This window comes from Antedon bifida, chromosome 4, assembly GCF_963402885.1.
Source record: "Antedon bifida chromosome 4, ecAntBifi1.1, whole genome shotgun sequence".
Classification (NCBI taxonomy): domain Eukaryota; kingdom Metazoa; phylum Echinodermata; class Crinoidea; order Comatulida; family Antedonidae; genus Antedon; species Antedon bifida.
The window spans coordinates 20,763,893-20,791,264 of record NC_136229.1 but is presented as its reverse complement, the minus strand read 5'-3'; the positions used below and the strand labels follow the sequence as shown (position 1 = coordinate 20,791,264).

General features: G+C 34.0%; 5 protein-coding genes across 7 annotated transcripts; 1 reads left to right on the top strand and 4 right to left on the bottom strand.

Annotated features, from left to right (window-relative positions):
* Positions 1 to 61: 61 nt before the first annotated feature.
* LOC144840099 (decapping and exoribonuclease protein-like) lies at positions 62 to 8,425 on the bottom strand. Of its 2 annotated transcripts, none has more exons than XM_078695759.1 (7): positions 8,318 to 8,425; positions 7,489 to 8,026; positions 2,604 to 2,827; positions 2,193 to 2,409; positions 1,776 to 1,920; positions 1,181 to 1,269; positions 62 to 710 (listed from the first exon to the last, which is right to left on the bottom strand). In XM_078695759.1, the coding sequence occupies exons 2-7, from the start codon at positions 7,893 to 7,895 to the stop codon at positions 596 to 598; spliced, it is 1,197 nt and encodes a 398-aa protein (XP_078551885.1). In that variant the 5' UTR covers positions 7,896 to 8,026; positions 8,318 to 8,425; the 3' UTR covers positions 62 to 595. The 2 variants fall into 2 exon arrangements, with proteins under 2 accessions (XP_078551885.1, XP_078551886.1); XM_078695760.1 differs by having other exon boundaries at positions 7,489 to 7,934; positions 8,318 to 8,365.
* A 1,356-nt stretch (positions 8,426 to 9,781) lies between these two features.
* On the bottom strand, positions 9,782 to 12,898 carry LOC144840217 (winged helix repair factor 1-like). Of its 2 annotated transcripts, none has more exons than XM_078695955.1 (8): positions 12,822 to 12,898; positions 12,247 to 12,377; positions 11,979 to 12,130; positions 11,389 to 11,615; positions 10,865 to 10,962; positions 10,690 to 10,748; positions 10,285 to 10,373; positions 9,782 to 10,169 (listed from the first exon to the last, which is right to left on the bottom strand). In XM_078695955.1, the coding sequence occupies exons 1-8, from the start codon at positions 12,881 to 12,883 to the stop codon at positions 10,127 to 10,129; spliced, it is 861 nt and encodes a 286-aa protein (XP_078552081.1). In that variant the 5' UTR covers positions 12,884 to 12,898; the 3' UTR covers positions 9,782 to 10,126. The 2 variants fall into 2 exon arrangements, with proteins under 2 accessions (XP_078552081.1, XP_078552082.1); XM_078695956.1 differs by having other exon boundaries at positions 12,247 to 12,372; positions 12,815 to 12,884.
* A 675-nt stretch (positions 12,899 to 13,573) lies between these two features.
* Positions 13,574 to 17,156, bottom strand: LOC144841178 (chitobiosyldiphosphodolichol beta-mannosyltransferase-like). Its single transcript, XM_078697399.1, has 10 exons — positions 16,892 to 17,156; positions 16,499 to 16,579; positions 16,265 to 16,371; positions 16,004 to 16,152; positions 15,607 to 15,763; positions 15,279 to 15,468; positions 14,877 to 15,056; positions 14,624 to 14,738; positions 14,458 to 14,533; positions 13,574 to 14,289 (listed from the first exon to the last, which is right to left on the bottom strand). Exons 1-10 carry the CDS (start codon positions 17,154 to 17,156, stop codon positions 14,161 to 14,163), a joined length of 1,449 nt encoding a protein of 482 aa, XP_078553525.1. The 3' UTR covers positions 13,574 to 14,160.
* A 57-nt stretch (positions 17,157 to 17,213) lies between these two features.
* LOC144841179 (putative ATP-dependent RNA helicase DDX47) lies at positions 17,214 to 20,997 on the top strand. The gene is made up of 11 exons (XM_078697400.1): positions 17,214 to 17,434; positions 17,820 to 17,913; positions 18,015 to 18,203; positions 18,348 to 18,419; positions 18,500 to 18,690; positions 18,792 to 18,908; positions 19,149 to 19,295; positions 19,382 to 19,519; positions 19,746 to 19,816; positions 19,938 to 20,067; positions 20,229 to 20,997. The coding sequence occupies exons 1-11, from the start codon at positions 17,345 to 17,347 to the stop codon at positions 20,331 to 20,333; spliced, it is 1,344 nt and encodes a 447-aa protein (XP_078553526.1). The 5' UTR covers positions 17,214 to 17,344; the 3' UTR covers positions 20,334 to 20,997.
* An 88-nt stretch (positions 20,998 to 21,085) lies between these two features.
* LOC144841177 (AP-5 complex subunit zeta-1-like) lies at positions 21,086 to 27,125 on the bottom strand. Its single transcript, XM_078697398.1, has 16 exons — positions 27,085 to 27,125; positions 26,567 to 26,701; positions 26,059 to 26,245; positions 25,743 to 25,887; positions 25,540 to 25,643; positions 25,119 to 25,398; positions 24,785 to 24,826; positions 23,871 to 23,908; positions 23,565 to 23,727; positions 22,982 to 23,160; positions 22,533 to 22,810; positions 22,285 to 22,371; positions 22,057 to 22,179; positions 21,637 to 21,949; positions 21,355 to 21,503; positions 21,086 to 21,256 (listed from the first exon to the last, which is right to left on the bottom strand). Exons 1-16 carry the CDS (start codon positions 27,123 to 27,125, stop codon positions 21,139 to 21,141), a joined length of 2,382 nt encoding a protein of 793 aa, XP_078553524.1. The 3' UTR covers positions 21,086 to 21,138.
* Between the last annotated feature and the right edge of the window lie 247 nt (positions 27,126 to 27,372).

Here is a 27,372-nt window from a genome sequence, read left to right as displayed (position 1 = left end):
ATTTTGCTAAATTATGGGAATTAAATTGATTTATTTACAATTATGACTTACTGCTACTATTTTTTAAAATGTTTATCTAATTACAAAATACAAAGGTTGAGTGGAATTGTCTACAAATCTCACTGAAATGAATTTATGAAACCACCACTGACTCTATTATTACAGAACTTTTTTCTGCTTTTTTTAAGGTGGCCAAACTATGTATGAACTTTGCTCTTAGAAAGATACCTTTTCCCTGTGAAAAAAAAGAAATTTAATGAAAAGAAATTTTTGTCACATAATAGTTATTCACTTTGACTAAAAATTGGATCAAAAAAATATTATTAACTGTAATTTAAAGAAAAATGTAATCATAATAATTGTCTATCAGACAATGAATTTTTGGTTAAATTTAACCATTTATTTTGTCTTTTTTTCTACATGAAAACTAAAATGGCCTATTAAAAGTCTGATTTTATAATTAATCAAATTGTCATGTTTTTTGGGGAAAATACATCTTTGAATTTATTATAATAAATAACTAAATGGATATACTTAAACTGTTGTGAGAAAAATCAAAATTTAAATCATAAATATAAACCCCGGGATATAAACATTATGCAACAAACTGGCTTATATACCACTCGGGTACAAACTGGTGGGGCTGGCCCTCTTCAATTGTGTATGTTACTTGGTTACTACCAGGTCTGCGTTCAAATAAATATACAACTCTGGAAAAATAACATCAATATTTGTGATACAGTAATACTTTACCTAAAATCATATGATTACATATGGGAGAATAGAATTTAGAAACTTGTTTACAGCATAGAGCAAAATTTGTTCCAATATATATGGAGTGAGTGGCCAAGCGATTAGGACAGTGGAACCGTAATACCTAGCCATTACATCGGCAAGGGTTCGAGCCTCACTCGCTCCATGGTTCCTGTGGTAAAACAACTCTTCTAGGATAAGGACTATAAACTCTAGGTCTAGTGTACACACATTGCTCGTGTGCACTTTAAAGAACCTAGTACATCTTTCAAGATGAGTGGGGGTTACCCCAGTGTACTAGTACACACACAGACAGTTATCATAACTCATCATGAGGGGCCCTTGATTGTCAGCATACGCTATTTAGGGTCACCCTCTATAAATAAGGTTGAATAAAAAAAAAAATAAAAAATGGTAATGGACTAACCTTGGGTCATCTCGTGTCACTTGAAACTTCACATAATTTAAAAAATAGTCACAGAAGTTCATACACACTGATGCATTCCAAGCATGCTCCTAAAATATTAATTGTGGCACCTGAGTTATGTTTTTTTGAGTTAAACAAAATGAAATACTTTCTAACAGTAAAAATGCACATGCAATGCTATTTCTCAGTAATACCCTTTTCCCATCTGCAATATGTAACATACATAACTTGCATACAGTAGTGTGAATACAATTTCTGGAAAACCTCTTGAGATTGAAATCTCGGAGGAAAAACACACCGATGAGAGGCCTGTTTTTGTTCCGAGATGTCCCAAGTTGTTACTGCGTGCATGTATTGCCCTGGTATTAAACTGACCAATCATAGTAATCAAACAGCGCACAACTATGCTTTCTCCTGAGATTTTACAAGGTTCGCGTATACATGTGTGAAAAAATGTAATAAGTCGGGAGATCAAACCTGGTTATAACTTGTTACAATTTTGTATCACAATTTATGCAGATGTGAAAAGGGTATAAGTTGCCTTTGGATTTTTATACTGTATTGTTATTTATAATCATTTTAAAACAATTTTTACCTGTGACTGTCTAACAATGTCAGGTATTTCAAAAGTGTTGAACCTCTCCACCTGTAGTACAATACCCTCGTCATCTCGAAATCCCCCAATAATTGTGGGAATACCTATGAGAAATGACTGTGCCCACCACTTTAATAACTTAAACCTATGTAGGAAAAAAATGTGATAATCATTGGGGAGAGAGGTCGATTTTAGTGAAAACCAATTAAGATTGAAAACATGTGGGTGGGGCTCGCAAACTTTGTGTTGATTGTCACTTCAATTATGAAATACAGTAATAGTGTACTTTTTATAAACAAAACAAAATTATTCCATATATATAACTTCTTTTAGCTTCTAAAAATGCTGGGGTTACTAGGGTCGACACTGGTTACTGCAGTAACTGCAGAAAATGTTTACGTGAATTATTATACTTACCTGTGGAAGTTCCTCTTATTGTTGGGTGCATATAGGATCCTGTTTGTTTTTAATTCTATATAATTAGATGGAGGTTGAAGTTTAGGGTCATTGACACAGCAATCAACCTCTCCACTATAAATCATTGAGTGTTTATTTAAACGAGTACGGACAACACTGCAGTAAGCCTCAGAGTTATTTACTGGAACATTTGTATTTGGCTCTTGAAGTCCGTCCACTGTAATGAATGAATAACAAATATTGTAATTAAGTATAGTACTTGCTTTGTTTGTTTGTTTGTTAGCATGATAGTGCCTACAATTTTCAAGTTATAATTCTGAATATTTCGGTGTAGATAGTAGAACATGGCAATTGAAATTCAAGAAAATCGGTTCATTAATAACTTCACAAAGAAAAAAAACTCCTACATACCACTTGTCATATACTGCTCAAACTTGTAACCCCAGTACCCCATTTCTTTCTCCCTGTCCGGCATGTTTTTTCTTCGTTCTTTATTCTCTTTTGTTTCCACTTCACTTATGTAATAAGTGCCACGGAATAACGTGACAGCCATCATCCACCCCTCTCGTTGTTCATATGGTGTGCACATTATTTTCGTGAAATGTCCTCGCCAAGCAACAAAGTCTGTGTTTAAACTATTATGAAAATAAAATTTATAATTTATTTCAGTCACTGGGTGTTTAATGTGCTGGTACGCATAAACGATGAAATTAAAAATGTTGACAAAGTTGTTACCTAAAGCAAGGCAACAGGACACTGAGTTCGCTTTGCCAGGATAGGAATTTGTAACAGTTCTTTGATCTTGTCTGGCTGCGACAAATAACAACATTACTGTGCGCAGTGTCTGGGACGTGGAACTGATTGTGTCGCAGCCACAGATAAACCCTTTGATCGAAGCTCAGCATCCTGTTGTTAGATTGCCTTGCTTAAATTAAAAATCAAATAATACAACATTTTTCCTTTTATGTGCTTGTTATGACAATAACCAGTAGACATTCGCAATTTCCTCAGCGCTGTATAGATTTCTAAAAAATGGAACAAGTTATTTTTATAAGGTTAAATTATATCTACTAGATGGTACGCTCGCTTCGCTCGCGTACCATCTAGGTCGTGTCCACAGATGGTTCTCGAATACACAGTAATTCCAGCGCAAATGTACGTACCGCAGGACTATAAATACATTGTCGTTTTCAGAAACGAATAAATAGACACGATGATTAATGTAGTCAACTAAAATTAGCACCCTTGGAATTAGGCCTACTTCCGAAAGAGAAACTTGTCCTAAAATGAGTCAAAATTTTGTATTTGAACTCATTTAAACAAACCCAATTTGTGTTTTGTATATAACATTAGAGTTGAGGGATGGGGAAGAGGAGGATATTCTTTATCCACTCAGTAACGAAATATTGTTTCAAATGTTTTATAGACCTATCAATAATATACCACTAAACACAGTAAAACATTTACGATTTAATACTTTTTGAAAACTGTCCCTGTTATAGTCGACCACTACGACGTTTATATTTTTTATAATTATTAATTAATACAAATGTTGAGAAGCAACTGTCAGTAATAAAGTTTTTATTTGTATATTATGTGTTTATATATCCAGAAGTAGAGCCTACCCACGTTGAACCTAAATTCGTTTTAATTGTCAATAACTAATTATCTAACTCAATTTAATTAGTAAACAGGGTTACATCAGGTGGTTAAAATCAGTACCGAGATTCTAACCAACTTTATATACCATCGAGTAAACATTCTAGAAACAACGCGCGATTTACCAAATTTTGCCCTTACGTAAATTTATATATAGATTATACACGTTACCATATTACACCCCACTCACACCCACTTTTTAATGTCACATATTTAGTGAGTACTTACTCACTTTTACTAAATATGGGATCAAAAAAATTGAATAAAAATTAATTTAAATTGAAAGGATCTTTAGTGACTTAATCTAAGCTGCCACATACTTGACATGTCATGTTATTAAAATCTGGTGATGAAATCTGAAATTTTACCAAAATAATATTGGTGGTTGTAGTGATGATGATGGTGGTGTTGGTGGCGGTCGTGGTGATGGTGGTGGTGATGGTAGTGGTGGTGATGATGAGTAGTGTTGGTGATGGTAGTGTTGGTGGTATTGGTGGTGGTGGTGGTGGTGAGATCTGTAATTCCTCTTGAAATCTCAAACATGTTTAAAGTATGTATATTTTATTTATGCAAAAAAAAACATTGAATTGAATAGGATTTATTGAAAGTGGTAGCTCCATTCACTGACCATATATGGCAAATACATTATGTGTCACCAGTTTATTGATCAGTAAATTTATAAGTAAAAAACAATTCAAATGAGATGTGACGCAAATGAAACAAATTAAACTTTTGTTATGCTTTGTCGGTTCATTTTATCACTTTTGTATTGTAATCAACTTCCTGAGTATTGTGGATAATCATTTATTTTAACACCATCCAGTAACACCAATAAACACCTGTTGAGTCTCTCACCTCTTTACCATGCATATCATAATGTAAAAATTATTCCAAAACAACTTTTTTTTCCAATAAAGTCCAATGACATTCACATGGTACTAATTAAGGCACTGGAATAAACTTGAAAGAACTGGTAAACACCCTAACAATATATACTGTATATGATGGTAACAAGTTTGAAACCTATAAACCATGAAATAACAGGATATTGGCCATAAAAACCTACTTAAGTTTGCCATGTTTCTTTTTTTTCTGGGCCTTTTATACTTTTTTTACGAAAAGATATTTATATTTATTTATTTATATTATTTATATTACTGCTTTCCACTGCAATTATTATTCACTACTTTTTAAATGATAAAATGGCATTTATTCTAATGAATTAACATTTTAATAAACATTGGTTTCATGAAAACGGAGATGTTTAACGTTTAATATAACCATGGAGGAAATTCCTCCATGATATAACCTAGCCACATCTCTAAATTCATATAATAAGGTGTCTTGCATACAAACCAAATGGGAAGGTGCAGCAGACACTTCAAGACATGAGGAACTTTTGCTACCTGTTTTACTAAAAAATACTATGGCCTTGAACTAACAAAAAGGCCTGCCAGAGAGGGCGCAATATTTGTACTGGTTCCGGGCGAAGGGGAACTGTTCGTGACAGGGTTTGCGATAACATTGGCGATTAGTTTTCATTGATTCAAAGGTAGGACCTCTCTCCGATGGGCTTAGCATCCAGTATAGCTAAAATTCCATGCTAAAATTGTGCGATAAATCGTGACAGGGACGGGCCAGGTAGTTAAACTATTACCGTATATACTCGGGTATAATCCTACTTCAGGTCTAATCCCACCCCTTACTTTATTTCTGATTTCACAAACAAACATATCCCCAGGTATAGTCCCAGTTTTGACTGGTCTGGATCATGTAGGCCTCTCTCTAGCCAGTTCAGATGAGTTACAAGATATCCTTACCAACCATTTCTTCCCTGAACCAGGGTTACCCCAGGTATAGTCCCACCCCCTAAAGTCAGCCCAATTTATACCCGAGGATATACGGTAATTTCACCCGTCATTTCCTACACTTGTGCTACCAAATACTTGATAATATATCCCATAAATGCTTGTGCACCTCCTCTGTATTTTTCCACACTTGTGCTACTTAGGCCCACGAAAATAAACCCTGATGCGGGACCCCGTATGGAAATATTTAAGAGTGACCCCCAAGGATGTTTTACATTTTGGTATTATACTGAAATTGAATTGAGTCTGGGGCCCTGGGCCCCACCTGCTACCTACCCCTGGGATCCTACCTGGCCCCAGCCTAATTTGGTCACTCTACTTTCTGTTCCAAACCCAACTCCCAAAAAATAATCCTTGATTTTCCTCTTAAATACCCTGTAAATGGGGAACATAAATAATTGCAAAGAAAAATTTATGTTCAGGAGCTAAAATATAATATTTTAATATAGATATTAATAATATAGAATAGAGCTATTAATAATTTAGCCAATGAGGCCATGATGTGTAACTCATTTGCTTGATGTGATATTATTATTATAATACAGTAAGCTACTGTATGTAAAATTATTATCGGTGCGGTAAAGCTATTGATGTCTGAATTTACCAATGTACTTATAGTCACTAGAGGGTGAGCTCGCTTCGCTCGCTCCCCTCTAAGTGTAGAAGATGGTTCCCGGAATGATAATGTTTTCCTTGTACGTTTTTTGTCGGTTACCATTATTGAAAATTCTTGACATTCGTAAAACTAAACTATTTTGTTTCACAGTGTTTTAGATGATTAATAACATTTTAAAGTATTATAAATGTGGATGGACGTTTATTAGATAGTTGGGTTGGGGGGGGGGGAATAATTTTTCAAAGTGATGTTTTATTGGAGAGGCGTTTATTCAAATAAATACCATCCTAATAATTATTAATACATTATTTAATTTAAACATCTTTTGAAACTAACTGCCGTGACAGAGTGGGCCCAAGAAAGAAGACATTACGGCTTGCAACATGGGCAGACATCTCGGTCCTAATGGGACACAGGAAGATAGCCTACAGACAGTTATTCCTGCCAGCTTACTCAATAAAACTCAGCTATCGGGATTTTTCACTCGATTTTAAACAAAATGTCTTATCATCAAATCTCCCTATGTAATTTTATAATACTATTCCCCACAATATATTCCGATTCTTTATGGCGTATATTTAATTTGATCTTTATTAATTTGCAGTATAATTTCTATTTTTTAACTACTGTACCTTCACACACGCGCGGTATGTTTTAAAATAAACAAAAAACTGAAATGGCTATGACTATGGCCAACTTAAGCTCCAGTCCTACTATCTGATTTTTTTTTTTTGTCTTACAAAGGGACACTGTATTGATTGATGGAAAGTGCCTATTTCCAGTCACCTTTAAGGTCAAATCTATTATTTTAACTGCTCCCTTGTGTATAAAAGAGAGAAAATAGTTGAAACCAGGTTGTTGCAAGGTGAACTTATCGTAAACCCGGAAATTACTTTGACCACGAAGAATTGAAATTGAGTTGAAAATCTACTGTTGAAATCATAAATTTTGTTAAAAAACTCTTTATAATATCTTTCTAAGATAGAAATATGGAACAATAGCGTCGAACTGAACACTAATGTTATAAAATCTACGTTTCGCGGTACATCTGAGATAGATAAGGTAGGTATCCAAGGCGGAGATTTGTACCGAAGTTTTTGCATTGTGCTCGCCTATGTCAGAATTAACCATAATTTATATATAGATACAGTACCTTCGTATTTTTGGATCATCATCTTCTTTTTTCTTTGCCTCTAACACAAAATGTTTCTTCATCCCCAAAATCCATCTCATAATATTATTGAGTCTTTCTTTCACATCATCATCACGCTTCTCATAAACGCCGTACCCATGTTGCAAATCATAATGGACACTTTTCTCTCTTGTGTCATACAGATATTTCAACATGCGAGCATCTGTGTGGAGTTTCCGGTCCTTATCCATTGAAAAACATCCCACTTCCATTGGTTGACGGAAGAAAGGAAATTTACCATTAAACCTAGAAATTGGCTGGACTTGTAGTATCTTTCTTTCTACACGTTCATCTTTTGTATGTTTTGAAGATGCTGCATTTGAAGTTGACGATTCTTCATTGGATAGGTCTTCAATAGAACGTTTCATGTTAGCAGTTAGTAAGAAGACTTAAAATACATAACAGTACTGTATAAAGAATTTAAATTTGGCAGTATTTAGTGCGAGTTATCAGTTACGTCATGTGTGTTGGATGGAGCACTTTTCTTCTTCTCAGTTATCTGCAAATAAAAAGTAGACATTTTTATTTGATTACGACTACTACAGCAGGCGTAGCCCGGTCATTTTATAGTCATACATACAGTAGGCCTAGACCAAATCCTCAGTCCTGTCTACAGTACCGGGCCTTTCACTGCTGCATCTAAATTATATTAAAAAACTAGCCTAGGTTACTAAGCTAGGTTGGCTAGAGAAGTATTTATACTACTACTAGGATGTAAAGCTAGGCTATTATATAGGCCTAGGCCTAGAGTTAGTATAGTAGTAGTAGTATATAATGTAAGTAAGTTTACATAGCCTCTGGCTAGACGCTTTACCACACCAGTCAACTAAAATATGATCATATTATCATGCATGCATTACATAACTTGTAATTTTCCCTCGTATTCATTAATTGCAATAGCGCCCTCTAAAAATATTAAAGATGTCTGCGCCTATGTAGTCGGCCATGTTTGTTTTTTATGTTTTGTATCACGTGGAAAGAATAAGAGTTTCTATAAATAGAGGGCGCTAGACTGATTTTCGTATCGGTCACAGACTACGATTCCGTGATGAGCCAATCAACGTCAAGAAAAAACTAAAATATTAATTTGCAAAAGACTCAGCAGCCAATCAAAGTTAGGAAAGCCACCTGGTTTCTAATTGGCGCGTACACCACCATGGAGAGAACCTCCATGCATGTACTAAGTTAACGTTAGCACTTTACTTTGCCATTTTGGAAGAAAAAAATCAACGGTAGAAGATACGAGACTCGCTAATTTATCCATGCTGTAAGAGCAGGATTAGAATGTAAGTTGTGTTTTATTTATTCTAAAATATATCTTTAACTCCTCTTTAGTATAATGTTTGGTAGCTCATTCATATGGAATGACAGCAAACACGTGTAGTTACTGAACAACCTGGATCATGCTTATTAAAAACAATTAACAATTGTTTTTGCAATTGTATAATAATTTTAATTTATCTATGATACGAATTCTTTTTGTCCAGGTAATGCTTGTTGGTAGCAGAAACAGAAGAACTTAAGCAGAGTCAATGCCAGCCGAACATGGGTCTATAGTTGTTGTCAGATGCAGATTTGGGTATAATGTCATGTTTCACACTCGTTTGTGTAGTTTTGTGTATACAAAATGTTTCATGTTGTAGGATTTTATCCTAAGGCCTAGGCAATTTTCTATATCTTCATTAATTGTGAATAATGGTAGCACTGCACATTGAATGATACTGTATGGTGTTTTGTACAGTAGGCCTATCCTCTTGAGATGCTGTCAGTTGTAGCATGGAGTCCTCCATGGTTGTAGTATGTATTCATATATTTGTTGAACTCATCATTAGTATAGATGGACCCATCAGGTATCAGACATACTGTATCCAGGGAGGATTATTTTATGCAGTATCTAACAAGAGGACTGCATTCAAGATTAAAATTATCAAGTAAAATGTATCAACATAATAGCAAAGTAAATCAATAGGATGAGCCTCAACGTATTTGACACAAGTATTAAGCACTGTCTACACTATCAAATTAGTTTGACAAAAAAAGTGTGATGTGCCCAAATATGGTAGTGATATGATATCATCATGTCCATATTATGGTCACATCACATTTTTTTTGTCACATAAAGTTGATAGTGTAGACAGAGCTTTAAAGTAGGACAGTCATTTGTCCACTACAGTAATTTTGGTAATACAGTAGTTGACTAAAATGATATTAAACAATAACACAACAGATGACAAATTAAAAAAGTAACAATATAACCAATAACTCTCATAATTTTATTATAATTATATATATTATAATATGATATATACAGTCATATAAAAAGTTTACAATCGAGCACCGCCAAATAAAATTCAATATCTTCTATCTTCTTTAAATACAATGACATAACCAAAAACATTATCTATATCTATTATCAAGAGAAAGGCTTTAAATAGTCAGTAGCTACTGGATGTATGAATAATTTATTATATTTTATCATAATTATATATTTCTGATACATTTCTAATTTAACAAAATGTTGCAAAAAGTGACAATTTTATTGTAGGGTTCTGTGTACTAAATCAAAACATTTAAGGAAACCTCCTAAACTCCTCCCATGTTACCTATCGATTCTAAGCATTAGTCCAGATGTGGTATCGATTCTGAAAATAAAATATAACATATTTAAATCGAAGGGAAAATTACTGAAAAAACAACAATTCTGTTTATAAAAATGGTTGGATCTAATAATGAGAAGTAAGATAAGTGTTTGCTTACTTGGTAACAGCACCGCTTCCCAGTATTTCTTCTATGTGATATTTCATTCCTAATGTTTTTGTTGCTTTTAAGTCTTTAGTTTCTAAGTCCTAAAAATATTATTAAAATAAGAATAGTATATATATAATATATTAGTAGTGGATGTGTAAATAAATAAATATGTAAAATTAAAGAAGTATATAGAAGAAGAAGAAGTATATACAGTCAACTCTCCCAATACCAGACTCTCTGAAAACCAGAAACTCTCCAAAAACCAGACTTTTCTTGCAGTTTAAACAGTCCATAATTCATTTTTACCATTAAAAACACATTCCGAATATCGGAGTTTCTGGAAAACCAGACATATTTGGCCAGCCCAAAGGTCTCCGGTATTGGGAGAGTTAACTGAACTAGAAAATATCTTACCCTCAACAGAATTTGTTTATATTTTGAATTCCTTATTGTTCGCAGAATTGCATCACGTCCTGTGGAAGAAAATACAATTTAAAACAACAATGTATAGACTATATTTTTTTTTTAATACTTTCTTCAATTGAAATTGCAACAAAAGAGGAATATGATGACAAGAAAAATAACAAACCCTTTGTGAAATGGCGAATAAAGAAACCAGCACCAGGCAATGCAATCCACCAACTGCCAAAATCTCTTACATTTAAAACACCGCCATTAACAAGTTCACTAATGTAGTATAAAACAAAATAAAAATAATTTGATTATTATTAATATAGGCCTATAGGCTTGTTTCTCATTTGGACGCAAGCCAGGGATGTAGCCACAAGAAATAAAGTGGTCCGGTTTTTTGCAATAAAAGGGAACAATCTCTGTGCAAGCCACTGGGTTTTTCTGTGAAAAAGTGGTCAAGTTGTAACCTTACCAACCATACTGGTGGCTACGGCCCTAGCGAATGTAATTTGACCAATCACAAACCGATGGTTAACCCAAACTGGTGATTGGTCAACTCACTTGTGTTGCGTCTACTTGCATTGCATCCAATAAGAACTAAATTTTAGTTTGCACTTAATTTGTCACCTGTAATATGTAAATTATTTTGCATGTAAATAGGGTCCCACTAACGCTAACCTAGTTGAAACCAAATTTTCTTACGTAATTTCTTCATCTTTAAATTCAAGATGCTCAACCAACATCTGTTTGTCAACACTAACACTATTGGTTTTCTCCACTACACTGCTCAAGAATCTTTTGATGATCGGTTTATCTGATAAATGTTTGTTAACATGTTCAACATAGTCTTTAGTGAACACAATGCTAAATTCATCTGGCCGTGTTCCCAAATTTAAAAGTTTTATTTCTTTGGTATCTCTGAGCTCATTCTAAGGGGAGAAAGAAATATATAAAACAATATCGAACAACAACAAGACAAATTTTATTGTATGACAATAAAAGATCTGTATCTGTAGTATCATATATGTCATAATAATAATAATAATAATATATTTATTAGTTTATATAGCTCAAATAAACGATGTCTCTATGCACTCGGCAATAGAAAGAGTGGAAAACAAAAGGAGGAGAACAAAAAGACAAAAACACCAAGCTAGCACCCAAACCGGAGTATGGGGATACACCATCATCGCTAACTGGGGATCAGTGTGTAAGTACCCATATTAATGATAGATTATGTAGAATTTGCATTGACCAAAAGAAACAAATATTTCTTTTCAGAAGAGTCTTACCACTTGTTTATCAACTAGCGTCCTATTCGTCATCACATTGTAAAGTTGATGTTTTAGAATAATTGGTGGTAGGCGTCCTGCTAAGCCATCTGTGTTGACAAGTGAATGCAAGTACATCAATGCTGCATGGCAGTCCGATGGCACCGTTGAATCTAAGAAAGATTACATTTTTTAATTTCTGAATCAAATGGAAACAGATTAATATTGTAATGACAGAAATATTTTTAAATGAAACTACTGATTGAATATTATTTGTGCAGAATAGTACCAGCAGCTTCATCGCCCCAATCCTCGGATGTCTGACTTTGAATTCTCGGTCTCTTTTTAGTTTTGAACACATCTGGAATTTTGGCTCTCTTCATCTTTATTTTTAGAATTGTATACTCGTCATGAACTAATCTGAAAGAAAAAAATATTGTAAGTGAACTTTTTATTTATTTACTTCTTTTTATACTGTTTAAAAATTTTATTATATTTTTATTAATATTTTATACTCCATACTTGCTATTCGTCAAAATCAGCACAAAACTGCAGGAACTAATATAAAGTTAATCTAGAGTTAGTTAGAGAAGGTCGAGTGTATCTCTCTGGTTAGAGATCAGTGTGGAGGGTCAGTGAAGTTTTGCCACGTGTATAGAATAGGCCAACAAGATCAGGCAAATATTGCCTGTGCTGGCTCTGCCTAACTAAAAACCCTCAGTTAGTGAGCTAGTTAGTAGGTCTAGTTAGCCTAGGCCTAGAGCTTAACACAGAGACAGAACTGTATAAGGTTACACAGGTAGTATCTTAACGTCGTAAACTTTAAGAATAAATGAAGATATGCAAAACAAAACAACCACTTGCCTGAGCAATTTGATGGGAAAAATCCAGCGACAACGGAATTTCCAAACGTCGCGCAATAACATCCACACCACACAGAGACCAAATATACCGTATTGGTAGGTTGAACACGGTCAAAAATTTAACACAATACGCGTCTGTAACAAAGTCTAATGGGCAGTATTATAGATGCCGAATTGGTGATTAATTATTCTGATCTTGTATAGAGAGCTAGCATAGAAAAAACAGTATCTTCATAGAATTCTGCTATGTATATTATTATTACTGTATATTATAGTAAAAAGTATAAACAAAAATTGTTATTTATTTGAATAGCTTCCATCTTCATGCACTTACTCTCAGAACCCGATAGGAATCTTTTTCATATACAATATTCATTTTTCAGGTTTGGATAACCGACAAAAAACCTTTCATGCAAATTTACTCAGAGGTATATAGCCTACAATAAATAATAATTGTTTTGAATGTAAAAATTTAATTTAGATACTAAATAAATATTGTATGAAACAAAGTGTAAAAAAGGAAAATACTTGTGCAGTATTGCGTACAGTTATATTAAATAATTCTTTTGTTTTAGATAGATATTGGTGACCAATTCATCAGCGTCTGCCAGTATAAGGTAAAAACTGTATGAACTACAATATATATACAATATGTACAGAAACAAAAAATAAAACCTAATTTATAAGTAAAAATTGTTTTTAATTCAAATAATCACTCTTCAGGACATCTACCTCAATGAGGCAATTAATTCATTTATTGGTAAAATTTATTTATTATGCAACATTACTTGCCACAAAACCATCAAATTGTATAAAATATTAAATTCAATAGAAATTGAGAAATTAATTATTAAAAGCATTCTTTGAGTGCTACACATAAGTTAAATAGTAAATCCTAGGTTACATTTCTCAATGTACAGTATTATAATGGCAAGTTTCAAACCAGGAAAATGTGTACATTTTTATCTCTTGGATGTCATATACTTGCTCTTTACTGTAAGCTTTGCTCAATACTTGTAATAAACATTGCACATTGAGGAATGAGAAATAATAATACTGTAGAGGTTTGGAGTATAAACAGTATGGATGAAGTCACTGGTTCGAATCTGGCCAGAGACACTTTCCATTGCAGTTAATTTAATGTTATTCTCCTCCTAATTTATACCTAATGAACAGTAGATAGTTGGTCCAATATTATGAATTAATAATAAGTTGATTTGCATTTTCAATCATACATAAAGGGCGGCCTTGACTGTGTCAGTCCAGCTTTCCTGCCAACATGAACAGTAGATAGTTGGTCCAATATTATCAATTAATAATAAGTTGATTTGCATTTTCAATCATATATAAAGGGTGGGCTTGACTTTGTCAGTCCAGCTTTCTTGCCAACGATAAGCTTGGAAAGATTTCAGGTTCTCACGAAATGTCTTCAATTTGTTCTGTTTTTCTGGAAAACCTCTCAGAAGTATCTGCAAAAATAAGAATATTTATATACAGTATAGCAATTGGAACAAAAAAAATGGCTTAGTCAAATGTGATGTTATATAATGGAGGAACAGTTATATACAATACTCAAGGTGGTGAAATACAGAAAGGTAAGGGCAACAAATCTTATACGCATCATTAATTCCCTTTACCTGTAGCTGCTCGGCAAGTTCTGCTTCGGTTTTGAAAATCAATCCGTTTTCGTTATGCTTCACCAACTCGTCCAAACTAAAATAAGACGGAACAAAACAAAATTAATACGAGACTGGAATGAAGTAATTCAAGAAAAGTTAGTCAACATTGTTGGGTTTAACTTACCAATTAAAATCGATAGCACAGACTGGAAGACCACAACCAAACATGTCAACCACTTTCATTGGAAGATCTAGACCACTTGATGATGTATGCAGACACACACCAATGTCAGCAGAACCTAGTTTAAAAAAATACATGGAACAATTAAAGCTGGAAAAAACATTAAAAAAAATTGATTGATTGCTCCATGATTGATCCATTGTACTATAATCTAATGTTACAGAATGAAAGACACTTCTTCTTTGCAATCACATACCTAATAATAGGGGATATTCTTCCGCAGCTAGCCAGGGTGTACATATATTGATGTGTTTGAAGTCCTTTTTAGCAATTTCTTGTTGGTAAAATTTCTTCTGTGGCCCTTTGCCAGTGATAGCACAAACTAGGTTTGGTAGATGGCTAGACTTTCCACCGGCTATTTTTGCTTTCTCATATACTATGGTAAAAACATATGGTTACTTGGTAGAAAAATGGGTAATTTATTGACATAAAGCTAAAAACCTGAAAAATTTGTACTCAAACGGCGCATTGCTGATTCTGTGGCAAGAGGGTGTGCCCTGAGGATATTTAGCCTTTTTGATCCATAATGATGAAGTCACATTTGGAGTACTGTCAGGTTAAGAATATTACCACCATTGAGTATTTGTAGTCGTCTTACATTCAAGTGCTCCAAGCAGTATGGAGAAGTCTTCATCCTCTGTCCAGCTTGTACTGCTGATCACTAACGCTGGTCTGTCTGATTTCTCTACTACACCAGATGATCTAGTGTCCTCAGTGAATGCGGTCTTGATGCCTCTGGTGCTGCCATCACCAAAGCCAAAGTAATCTTCAGAAAGCTTAAGGAACAACTGTGGTAAATATTAATAAAGAACAATTAGATCAAGGAATTTTTGCATACCTAATGAGGTTGTCTTTGCAAAAGCATAAGAAAGGAAATAATATGAACAGAACGTTTAACGATGGAACATGCGCCATGATTAACTAACCTCATGCTTTTGTTTTAGTGGCGTTTCTTTGAAGATCTCTGGTGGGCGGTCATAGAGTGTACATGCTTTGATTGACCAGTTTTTCTGTAAATCTTCTTTCATTGCATTTGTAACACAAAAATGACCATCAGCTTTTCTACCAAAGAATTTCTCAAACCTTAAAAAACAATAAGATGAATTAGACTTATCACAAAAAATGTGATGTGCTCATACTGTATATGGACATGATGATGTCATCACTACCATAGTTGGGCACACTTTTTTTGTCACATAAAGTTTGATAGTGTAGCTTAAAATACTGTTGAGCTGTATTTGTCACAACAAATAATATTGCTACAACACTGCAAAGACTAGTTCTAGAATTGACCTTAGTAAAAATCCCAAAGAGTAATTTTACCATTTAGCAAATCTGACCAGAGGATTCCGACTACCCACGCTCAATCCTAGGATTGTGTAACCATAGTTATGCCAATCAATGATGTATTTACTACCGTAGATTAAACGAACAAACCATGCAACAAGCAATGTTGGTATTGAAGGAGGATTCTGCGAAAGAAAACAAACATAATATTTAAATATACTATGTATTACAGCTTATTATAAAAAGATACTGCTAGTCTACAATCTTTCTTTCTACATTTGTTTGTTTTTCTCTCACCTGCACCATGATATGTGACGGCCATTTGATATTGAAGAAAAGCACAAAAAACAATTGGCAGACTTGAAAGAGCACCTTGATGACATACTGGAAAATCTTTGGTAAAACTGGGAATGAAAAAATGCAGTTATATTTTTCATTAAAACAATAGTAAGCATGTGATTTAAAAGTGTTTAACAAATACTGTAATTTATCACAATTGTACGTTTATTTTTTATATTGCTCTAGTCTTACAATGTGGAAGTTTTGGTGGTTCACGTAGTATATGCCTCTTGATACTTGTATTGTTTACAATATCTGGATGTGGAATTGAACCTAGAAAATAAAAAATGAATTAAAAGAAAAGATGCAAAAAATCTGGTTATTTATTCCAGTCCACATTTTATTATGTCCGACTTTTGTAGGAAAAATTTAAAGATAATTTAATTTAAGATTCAAACCATTTTTTTGCGATTTGAGTTTGTGTTTCTAGACAAATAATGATTGATGGTCAGGATCCAATAATTCCTTTGCTCTTTAAATTTAATGATTTTGCCACAAAGAAAAGTCGTAGTCGCACCCACAAAAAACAAAGAAAGTCATACACAATTTATCCTAGGCCTAATTAATTATTTCAAATGCATTTACCTCCATATCCTACTATATCTACATCAAACTTGAGCTTAGCAAATGACAGTGCATGGTACTGCATACGCGGACTCCTCCCTATATCTCCCAGGACAATTATACAGGCCTGGGATCCAGAACGGGCTATTCGAAAACCAGAAGCCATGTATAAAAACAAAATAGTTACAAACATGAGGCTGTATAATTCGTTAAAATACAGATAAACCTCCATGAACGTTATCAGTGATAACTGCAATATAAGATCAAGGTGTTTAACTTTACTCATCGTAGTTTATATTTCGTTACGTTTATGACAAAAAAGCTAAGCCCTAGGCCCAAGTTTTACAACTCTGCTCCAGTTCAACTCGTTCAACTTGCGCGAGAGAGAGCGACTCATGTGTACGTCAGGTTGTCATTAGTTGTAGAGGGCGTGCTTCTACGAAAGTTGATCGAGTTTAAAAACCACACAAAAAAATGGCTGCGCCGAGTAGTTCCAGCGACACACATGTCGAGGATATTGTAGATGAAAAAACATCGAAAGATGACGTGACATTTAGTTCTTTGGTTAGTTTTTAATAATAATATAATATTAACTACGCAATGAATATAATTTAAAGTAGTCTGTATCAATTAATCCAGATAAAACTGTGAATATAAAGGCTAGGCCTCCTCTCTAGAATAGTAAGTAAAGTAAGCAAGGTAGCCGGGAGCCTACCTAGCGTGGTCGTGCACTGTGGTTGTATATGGAACTTACTAGGCGTCTGGCCTAACTATTCAAGGGCAATTACAATTGTTCGAATTGTTGTGTTCTACTTTTCTTTTATGGATCGATTCTCTTTCATTATATATTTTGTCAATTTATTATCGTAAGTAGACTATTTTTATTTTTAATTAATAATTGCTACTTTTTTCAAAATGTTACTATATAACTTATTTTGTAACTATTTAGGGTCTTGTTGATGTTCTTTGCGAATCATGTGAACAATTGAAATGGAAAGTTCCAACAAAGATTCAGCGAGAAGCGATACCAGTTGCTTTACAGGGTTAGTTATAATATTGTAAGCATGTCAAACAACATTATTATAAAGACTCATAGTGCAGTATTATCTGATTAATATTATTTTCTTTTTTTTTCTTTGTACAGGAAAAGATGTGATAGGACTTGCAGAAACCGGCTCTGGTAAAACAGCAGCATTTGCTCTGCCAATACTACAGGCACTGTTGGACACACCTCAGCGGTTATTTGCTCTTGTGCTGACGCCAACACGAGAGTTAGCTTTCCAGATTTCTGAGCAGTTTGAAGCGCTAGGGAGTAATATTGGTGTAACTTGTGGTAAGGCTGTTTAAGTGGTTTTCAACAAACTTATCAGATTTGTTCAACAAATGAGTATAAAAAATGAAAGAAGAGTAGGCCTAGTAATGCTGACCACTGGTTAAAACATGAATTGATTGCTAAAAATAATCTTTTTACTTACAGCTGTAGTGATTGGTGGAATTGATATGATGACACAGTCCTTGCAATTGGCCAAGAAACCTCACATTGTCATAGGTAGGCAGTTATGATCAGTCTTAATAATTAATATTGAATTAAATTGTTTGTACTTTAACGCTCTATTTTGTTTTCTGTAGCTACTCCTGGAAGACTAGTAGATCATTTAGAAAACACCAAAGGTTTTAACTTGAGGGCACTCAAGTACCTGGTTATGGACGAGGCAGACCGTATTTTGAATATGGACTTTGAAGAAGAATTGAACAAAATATTAAAAGTGATTCCCAAACAGAGGCATACTTACCTGTTCTCAGCTACAATGACAAAAAAGGTTTGAAACTTTTAATCATCATATTTCCATATTCATTTATAGTTTGCATACATTTTTGTTTTGTGTTATTATGGCCATTAACTACTGTCTCAATTGTTTAGGTTGCCAAGTTGCAGCGCGCTTCATTACAAGAACCAGTCAAGGTTGAAGTGTCCACAAAATACCAGACAGTTGATAAACTCCAGCAAAGCTACTTATTTATACCAGCTAAGCATAAGGTACTATATAGTACAATACTGTGGTATAAATATAAGTTTACACACTTTCATAGTTTGTTACAATATTATAAGTATTATCATCATAATTTAAAAGCACATTTCATTATAGTTCGGTGTCGCATTTATTTCTGCCATTGTTAAAACAGTATCACAAAATATCATATTCATTTTTTGGTTGTTTTCTTGTGCAGTAAAGTGAAAATGTATCTGATCTTGGTTTTTCCATTTTGTCTTGTTAAGGACTGTTATTTGGTGTCAATTCTGAACGAGTTAGCTGGGAATTCAACGCTGATATTTTGTAGTACATGCAATAACACACAGCGTGTTGCTCTGATGCTGCGAAACCTTGGACTAATGGCTATCCCATTACATGGACAAATGAGCCAGGTATTATTACAATTTTTATTATCATAAGATGTTTATTGAGTACAACACATATTTTGAAATATAAATATTTTTTTTTTTATTTTCAGTCAAAAAGACTTGGTATGTTGAATAAATTCAAAGGCAAAATGAGGTCAATATTAATTGCCACAGATGTCGCAAGTAGAGGTCTAGATATCCCTCATGTAGACTGTGTCATCAACTTTGATATACCAACACATTCAAAAGTAAGGATTTAATAAATTAATCACTTTATAGGAAGTTTCTGTAGCTGTAAGCTGTAGCTGTGAAGTTAACATTTCCAAGCTATTCCTCTTGCATTCAATTATTTCATCTACGCTTAGGGGTTTCCCCAGAACCTGTGCAACATTTAATAGGCTGGAGTCAAGGGCTCTAGAAACTAGGTATTAAACACAAGATTCCTAATATTGATTATGTATTACTCTCTTAAAGGATTATATACATAGAGTTGGTCGAACGGCAAGAGCAGGAAGGTCTGGCAAAGCGATAACATTTGTAACACAGTGAGTACATACTTGTAAACATTGATTTATTTTTACCAATGTCTACCACTGATGAATATTGTAATGGGCCTCACATCATATCAATCCTCACTCTAGCTAAAATAATCTGTTTTACTTATAGATATGATGTGGAGTTATATCAAAGAATAGAACAGTTAATAGGAAAAAAGTTACCATTGTTTAAGACAGAAGAGGAAGAGGTGATGATGCTAATGGAGCGGGTAAATGAAGCCCAGAGATATGCCAAAATTGTAAGTTCACTTCATACTTCATTCATGAAATAAAGAGCTCTGGATCAAATTCTTCTGCTCTAAGGTTGTTATATAAATATGCCAATACAGTACTATACTTATATAAATGAAAAAGGAGACATACATTCAGCTGCTTTATGTCTTCTTTGTCTCTTACATAGGAAATGAAGGAAAAGGATGAGAAGAAAGGGAAAAGGAAAAACTTAGATGATAGTGAAGAGACAATAGGAGTGAGAAAACGAATGAAGGGAAAGAAGAAAAAGTGATAACTTTCCCGCAAACTAGATTACTTAATTTTTAGTCTATAAATAATACTGTAGTTTATTATATGTTGACCATACACTCTTCATTTATTGTATGTACATACAGCAGTACCGTGTTAAAAGTTGTAAAGTCAGCCAATTGGTAAATCCTCTCCAGTCCTCTTTTCAACATTAAATGGCTTTGGCCCGTAGAAACGGATTACTGTACTCTGTTCTTAACTATTTGTTGCAGTTTCCCATTGTTAATTTGCTATGGTTGATTTTGAATTGATATCAAATGTTACACAACGTCACATTTTGACCACCTTTGTAGGTAAACTGGCCTTATAGATTGAGGTAGTTATACTTTACAGCGTATATATCATCAATTATGGACATGGTCGACCAAAAATGTAAGTGTATTGATTCCCATACATGTTATATTAGACACCGGATCCATTGTGAGGTTATGATGACAGATCTGTGAACCACAAGTAGATAACTTTTATATATATATTCGTTTTATTATTTTCTGTATTGCACATAATAAATTTGAAAATATAGTAAATTTTCTTTTCATATAAAATTTTGCTCATAAATCTGCATTATTAGTATGTACATATATAGGTCCATGGTATGTATATCATTTGTATATAAATAAATGATCAACTACAGTATATATTGTCAATATTAGTTCTACATGGCTCTTCCAATTATAATATATAAATTCTTCTAGGCCTTGCACATGCTTAACTTAAACAGCTGCTAAAGTCAATACTATTGTCCAGCTTAAGATAGTATCAATGACCAATGTTGGGCCGTGGTCTGATTATACTTGAACGACTTCTTTAATTGTCTTTATCAGTATTGGTATCGATACGTTTCCATCACTATGCCAACGACCATTCTCGATACCAGGAGTAGGACTCAAAATGGATGATGCAACACTATAAACAAATTGAATAAATTTGATTACAAATATATTTGATTTGTAAATTAACATTATATTTCATTTTTGTGAGAAAAATAAATAATTTTTACTTACTTGGGAAGTTTCAGCAAGTTAATTAACTCATTAGCACGGCTAACAAGAATTTTATTTTCAACATCATCAACGATTATCTTGTGCTGCTGTGAGATCTTTGTCAGGCAAAGCAGAACACGAGGTATAAGGTCTTGACAACGTGATGCCAACTAAACAAGAGAGAAGTATCATTGGTTGATTCATTGATATAAAATATCTAGTATATTTCTAGAATCAAAAATGAGTGATTGCAGTAAAGGCAGAAATTGTATTGAATAGAAAATAAAAAGGCAGAAAACGTACCTTTGCAACAGTGGACATCATAACAGTCACCAGTCGTGGACTGCACTGGTCATCATGACTAGCTGCCTGGAAGCACACTTCGTACAAGAGTGTTTCTAATGACTCGTAATACTTGGTAATGATATCAGCAGTGTTTCGCCTGTTATAGCCAATACTGACATATTCACCGATGACCAATACAACATGGGAAAAGAAGTCCTCTTTACCGGATATGTATCGCAAGCTGGCTACAAACTCCATTAGTTCAGTCTTGCAGTCCACTACCAGACTTGGACTCTGTTTGAAAATGTTTAGCAGAGACGTCTGGAGAACACTGAAGTAGAGCAACATTTTGTTTAGAATGTAAAAATAGAAACTGCAGCAATGTTTGTCTTTCTACTATAATTTATTTAAGTTTCTACTTATCTTTTGTAAACTTACTTTCTGACTTCTTTGTGATATGAATGTGTATTGTATAATAGTGCTGACCTCTCCAGGATGACTGGCACAAGTTTGCAGAATAAAGCATAGTCTCCTTGCTCCAGGATAGTTTCAAAATATAGCCTTAAATGGAAATGCTGTTAGATTAATCTCACTCTTTCATGGTTAAGTATTAACCTGGTGTACTGATGGATTTTTTTATTGAGCAAAATTCAATATATTACCTACCTTAGTAAAACAGGTACTCCTTGAGAGCAAATATTAACCCTTGGATGGTGCTTCAAATCTTCTAACAACTGATGAAGAAATTCTAGCCTACAAAGACAATTCAATACGGTATATTCTGTAGATTCACTTTGTTTTCATATCCACATCATTGTTTAGTTATTACAGCAGTAGGTCTACCTATTCTTTCTCCACTACCACCAAACTGTCTCATTCACCCTATCTTTTACACTTACAAAAACTAATTATACCTGTTAATAGTATCCCCTTGTCCACTCTGTTGCCGAAGTATAAAATTAAACCAAGGCCGATGATCTGGGTTCTGAAATGCTTGCACACAAGCTAGCTTCGACTCGGCCTCTGGATCACTGGCCACCTTTGCAGCTAAGTGGCTAGCCTCCAATGCAGCACTTAAGCAGGGTAGATCTAGCAGAATGTGCAACACTTCTAAGGAAGTTGATGTTGACATGAATGATGGAAGAAGGTCAAAGAACTCTGGTAGATATGTTCTTGGATTCCAAGCTAAAATCTATTCACAAAATAAGATTTAAGTTACTCAAATGTAAATTTGTATGCGCCTACAGTATATCATTCACCCTCAAGGCTTTTGTTTATTCACAAACAATATCTACATTCACCATATTGTTGGATTTCTTCCAGACTATAGTAACTTCCTTTGCATACTAATGAAACAACTCGCCTTCAAAAGATTTGGAAAGTATTTTTCTAGGATATTGGTCTTGTAACAAAGTCGTTTCATGTTGTCTCTACACAGCAGTACGATATCAAATGCTACAGCATGGTCGTAGTAGTGCATGCTAACAGCCTTGCCAAACAACAGGTCAAAGGCAGCTTGTGGGTCATAAACAACAGCATCACCTAGTCAAAACAAAATGAAAATTGTTTTACAATTGTAAACATGGGTGGATCAAAAAGGGCCAATACACTGATACTAACTTTCAATTCAATTAAGTTATTCCGGATTTCACATGAACAATACAAATAAAATAACACAATACAAACTGAAACAATAACTCCAACAGCAACCTCAATCACTTTCGATGGGATGTCCCAGCTAGCTCCATATTATAGTTTAAAGTTATTTAAAGCTCTGTCTACACTATAAAACTTTATGACAAAAAAATGTGATGTGCCCAAATATATGATGATGTCATATCACTAATATATTTGGGCCTATCACTACCATATTTGGGCACATCACACTTTTTTTCATCATTAGTTTCATAGTGTAGACAGAGCTTAATATTAGTTTAAAAACTTACAATGATTCAAATAGAACTGAACTATTGTACATAATACTCTAGGTTGGCCAATATCTTCACTCATTCTAGAGTAGACTCTTTTCAGCGCTGGAAACAACTTGGGTATCAGAGAGGAGTCAAGCTTACAGACAACATCAAGAATTGATATAGCTTCCACCAAACACTGAAATGAGAAATGTATTGTTACAGCTCACAGTATTATCAAAAGTAAGTAAACATGTTTGTTTATAACAAAGAAATCTGGACATTATCATGTTTATAAATTGTTTTCTTATACGTTGTACTCATCAAGAAATGTTCACTTACTGCTTCTACTAACTCCTGGTCATGTACCTTTAGTGGTCCTGCAAAGATAGGTTTCAGAGAAAATATTGATATGTCTATATTTGCAGCCTACACTAGCAACTTGATCAAACAAGAGTTTGTGTAGACCAGTGACAAACTTTGACAAACTGCAGAAGTTTTTAAAAGTTAGTAACAATCTTGAAACTAGTTTTTTAAGGTCTGTAAACTTGGCAAACAGCTTTTGTAGTCATGTGATCCTACAAAAGGACAAATGGCAGCCTTTAGTAAGGACTTCTACAAACTGGCGAGCTGAAATGTTTGGTAAGTTTAGTCTATCCTTATTAATATATTATACTAACTAATGTACATTGCTTTGTGTAGAGGCAGTTTAGCCTTTGTGATTAACATCCTAAGTTTAAATCAAGTAAAGTAGTAAGGTCACTGACACTGTTATATGTGCTCTGAAATCAAACAAGATAAAAAAAATGTTTAATTAGGCAATTTGAAGCAACTAACAAAACAAAAAAGCCATGCACTAATTACTCTGTTATGAACAGTACAGTGGAAACTATTTTACACACAAAATGGGTATGTATAATGTAGTTGACCTTTCCTAAACCATGCTTGATCAAAATGGTATGGAGTTGGGGTTGGGTGTTTCCAGTTTTCAGAGATTCTGATTTCTGAAGAGTTGACTGAACACATAAATGCAAATAATGAGCAAATTGAGTTAAGAAACACAACTTACTACAAGAGCAGTTTATAATGGCAAATTTAAAAAGCTACTGTATCTGTATGAGGCATGAGATAATCAAAGTAATCAAATGATCACAGGAAGCATAAGCATCTTAAAAAGCAGAAATCATAATTTTCTAATGATTCCAATTTTCAGCAAAGCAAGAAACGACTCCGTAAACTAACATTGATAATCATACCTGAATCGCCATATGATGACTGCCAATGGTTGCGATTCGCAGCTAGTAAAACATACAGATTTTAATACTTCTTATTGATAACAATTTATTATAACATGTTTTTAAAACTCTACTGCAAAATTGCTGTTTGGGATATGACTTTATGAAGTAGTGATTTAAATCAATAAAAGTATTTGGTATAGTGGATAAATGAAAGGATTGTATGATGAAGAGAAAATAATTTGAGAAGATTTTTTTGTACGGAATCTGAAATGAGTATAACACTAACAGTTCTGTTCTTAAACTTTTGAATCATTACAAAGTAGGCATTTGAAAACCAAGTAAAATTACCCACTTCTCTCAGACTGGTCAATGATTCTTAAGCAGTATTCACAAGTTCTTTCAATCAGAGCTAGTTTGGACTTGCTGAGAAATGTTCTTGTTTCTTGTCTAGCCCTTGGAGAATCGCTTAGGACAGCATTGCTAATCTTAAGGTGAGCCTCTATCAGCCAAGCTTTCAGGCCCGAGAAGCTCCAGATGTTGAGAAGTTGGTCATCGGAGTAGTACTGGCTTAGGCTTAATATTGTAAAAAAATCCTGACATGCAGCCCCATCTATCTCTGTCACAGGGATAGGCTGCAAAACAATTTCAATTTGTTACGATAGGGTCTTAATAAACCAAAAACTGTCTAAAGACTTTCCACAAACACCTTTCAATTTGAGACCACTGCTAACAAACAGTCTCTCCATCCAATGGAAAATAGCAAATAAACTGACCTGGTCCAGACGTCTTGACCGTCGTGAATAAGGATTTGGAGCTTGGTCAATGCTAGCCTCTGATAACCAATCGGCAATCTGTGAGCTTACAACATATATTTGTTCTAGAAACAGAAATGAAAAGCAAAAAAAAAGCAATTTAAAATAAAAACAATGCACTAGAATAAGGACACAACCCATGGAAAGATCACTACCTAACTTACCTCCAGATAGAAGATCAGAGTGCAAGCTAGCAATCACAATGAGTGCACCAAGTGCCCTAGTTTGGATAACGCACTCAAAGCCAACAGTCGACACCCAACGAACAAACTGCGTTGTCAGCTTACCAAGTTGTCCAAATATTCTCCCCTTTATAAAATTAATATTCATTATTCGATGATAAAAAAAATAGTAGTATTTGAATGTCTTAGACTACAAGCACAAACTGAAAAATTAACATGAGGTCATAGTTTATTTATTCTTTAAATTCCATCTACGACTTTCAGTTTAATCCTAACCTCACTACAGGATCACACTTGCCTGATTTAATATAACAGAAAAAATAAAGGCAGTGTTCTTTGTTTTTGAAGGCGAGTTAAAAGTGTCGAGGACCAGCTCAGGTGTTGGTCCATACTCTTGCAGGATTGCTGCACACTGCAGTGGGATGATGCCAGGTGGCCCTTCCAGAAGGACATGCTGCAACACATTCAACACCTGTTTTGATAAACTAACAATTAAAAAAAATCAATGTGGTTAGAATTAACTTGACTTTAGAATGGCAGTTAGGCTGAACTATATACAAAGATAAGACAACAATTTGTGAAAAGATATCCAATACATCAATTAATAATTTAATGTGCCTAGGAATGCAGTACTGTACCATTGCTTCTGGTTGCTAAAGGTGTGGAATTGCCAACATTGTAGCTTACCCTAACATTTTTCTATAGGATCATGTATGTATGTTTTATTGATCAAATAAATGAAATGAAATGAGAAGTGAAGATATGGTACTGTACAAGACACAACGTTTAAATATACATTTATTTACTTTCTTTGTTTCTTGGTGCAGTTTATGGAAAGGAAGAAGTTACGAAGGAAATTGGTGATTGCAATTCTGTCTGTTGACTTCAGCAAATCGATTAATCTGTCACATGATGATTTAAATTCAGCTTCTGTAACAGACCTTTTTTTTGACAAATAAAATTAAAATAAATTTATTTTAGTAATATTATTAATTATTATACTTAGTACAGTAATGCAGTTTTAAATCTGGCACCAATACTTTCAAAAGGACAGCAGAATTAGGCTCTAGTTACGACCTACTGTAGGCCCATGTGCTTGTACCCACAAGTACTTGTTCCCGGGAGCTAACGCGTTCAATCAGGGAAATCCTCGACACAAGAAGTAGGCCTAGGGCCTAGCCTAAGAATAGAGAGAGTTAGACTTAGCAAGATTAGGCTAAATGGCGTTTTCAGTGTAAAGGTTGGCTAAGTGTTAGTTATATTTTAATATAATTTGTCATAGATCAACGTCAACTATCGAATACTATTCTTTTTCTATCCAAACCTTCCTCTCGTCAAATTACGGTCGATCGAGGAAGTCGCCATTTTCAACAATAAAAAGTAAACAAAACATCCGGCCCACAACTAACTTTCCTTTCCTCCTAAAAACCTCAAATTAATAATGTAATATTAGGTCAATAGTTGTACAAAATAAATTATATTCTATCATTTAAATAATATTTTAATCACATAAATTATATTTTTGATGAATTAAGTGACGATAGCAGTAACACAGATTTAAAACTTATTTTTGAAACCATGGTCACATGAAGCTCTAGACTGCAGCAGCTAG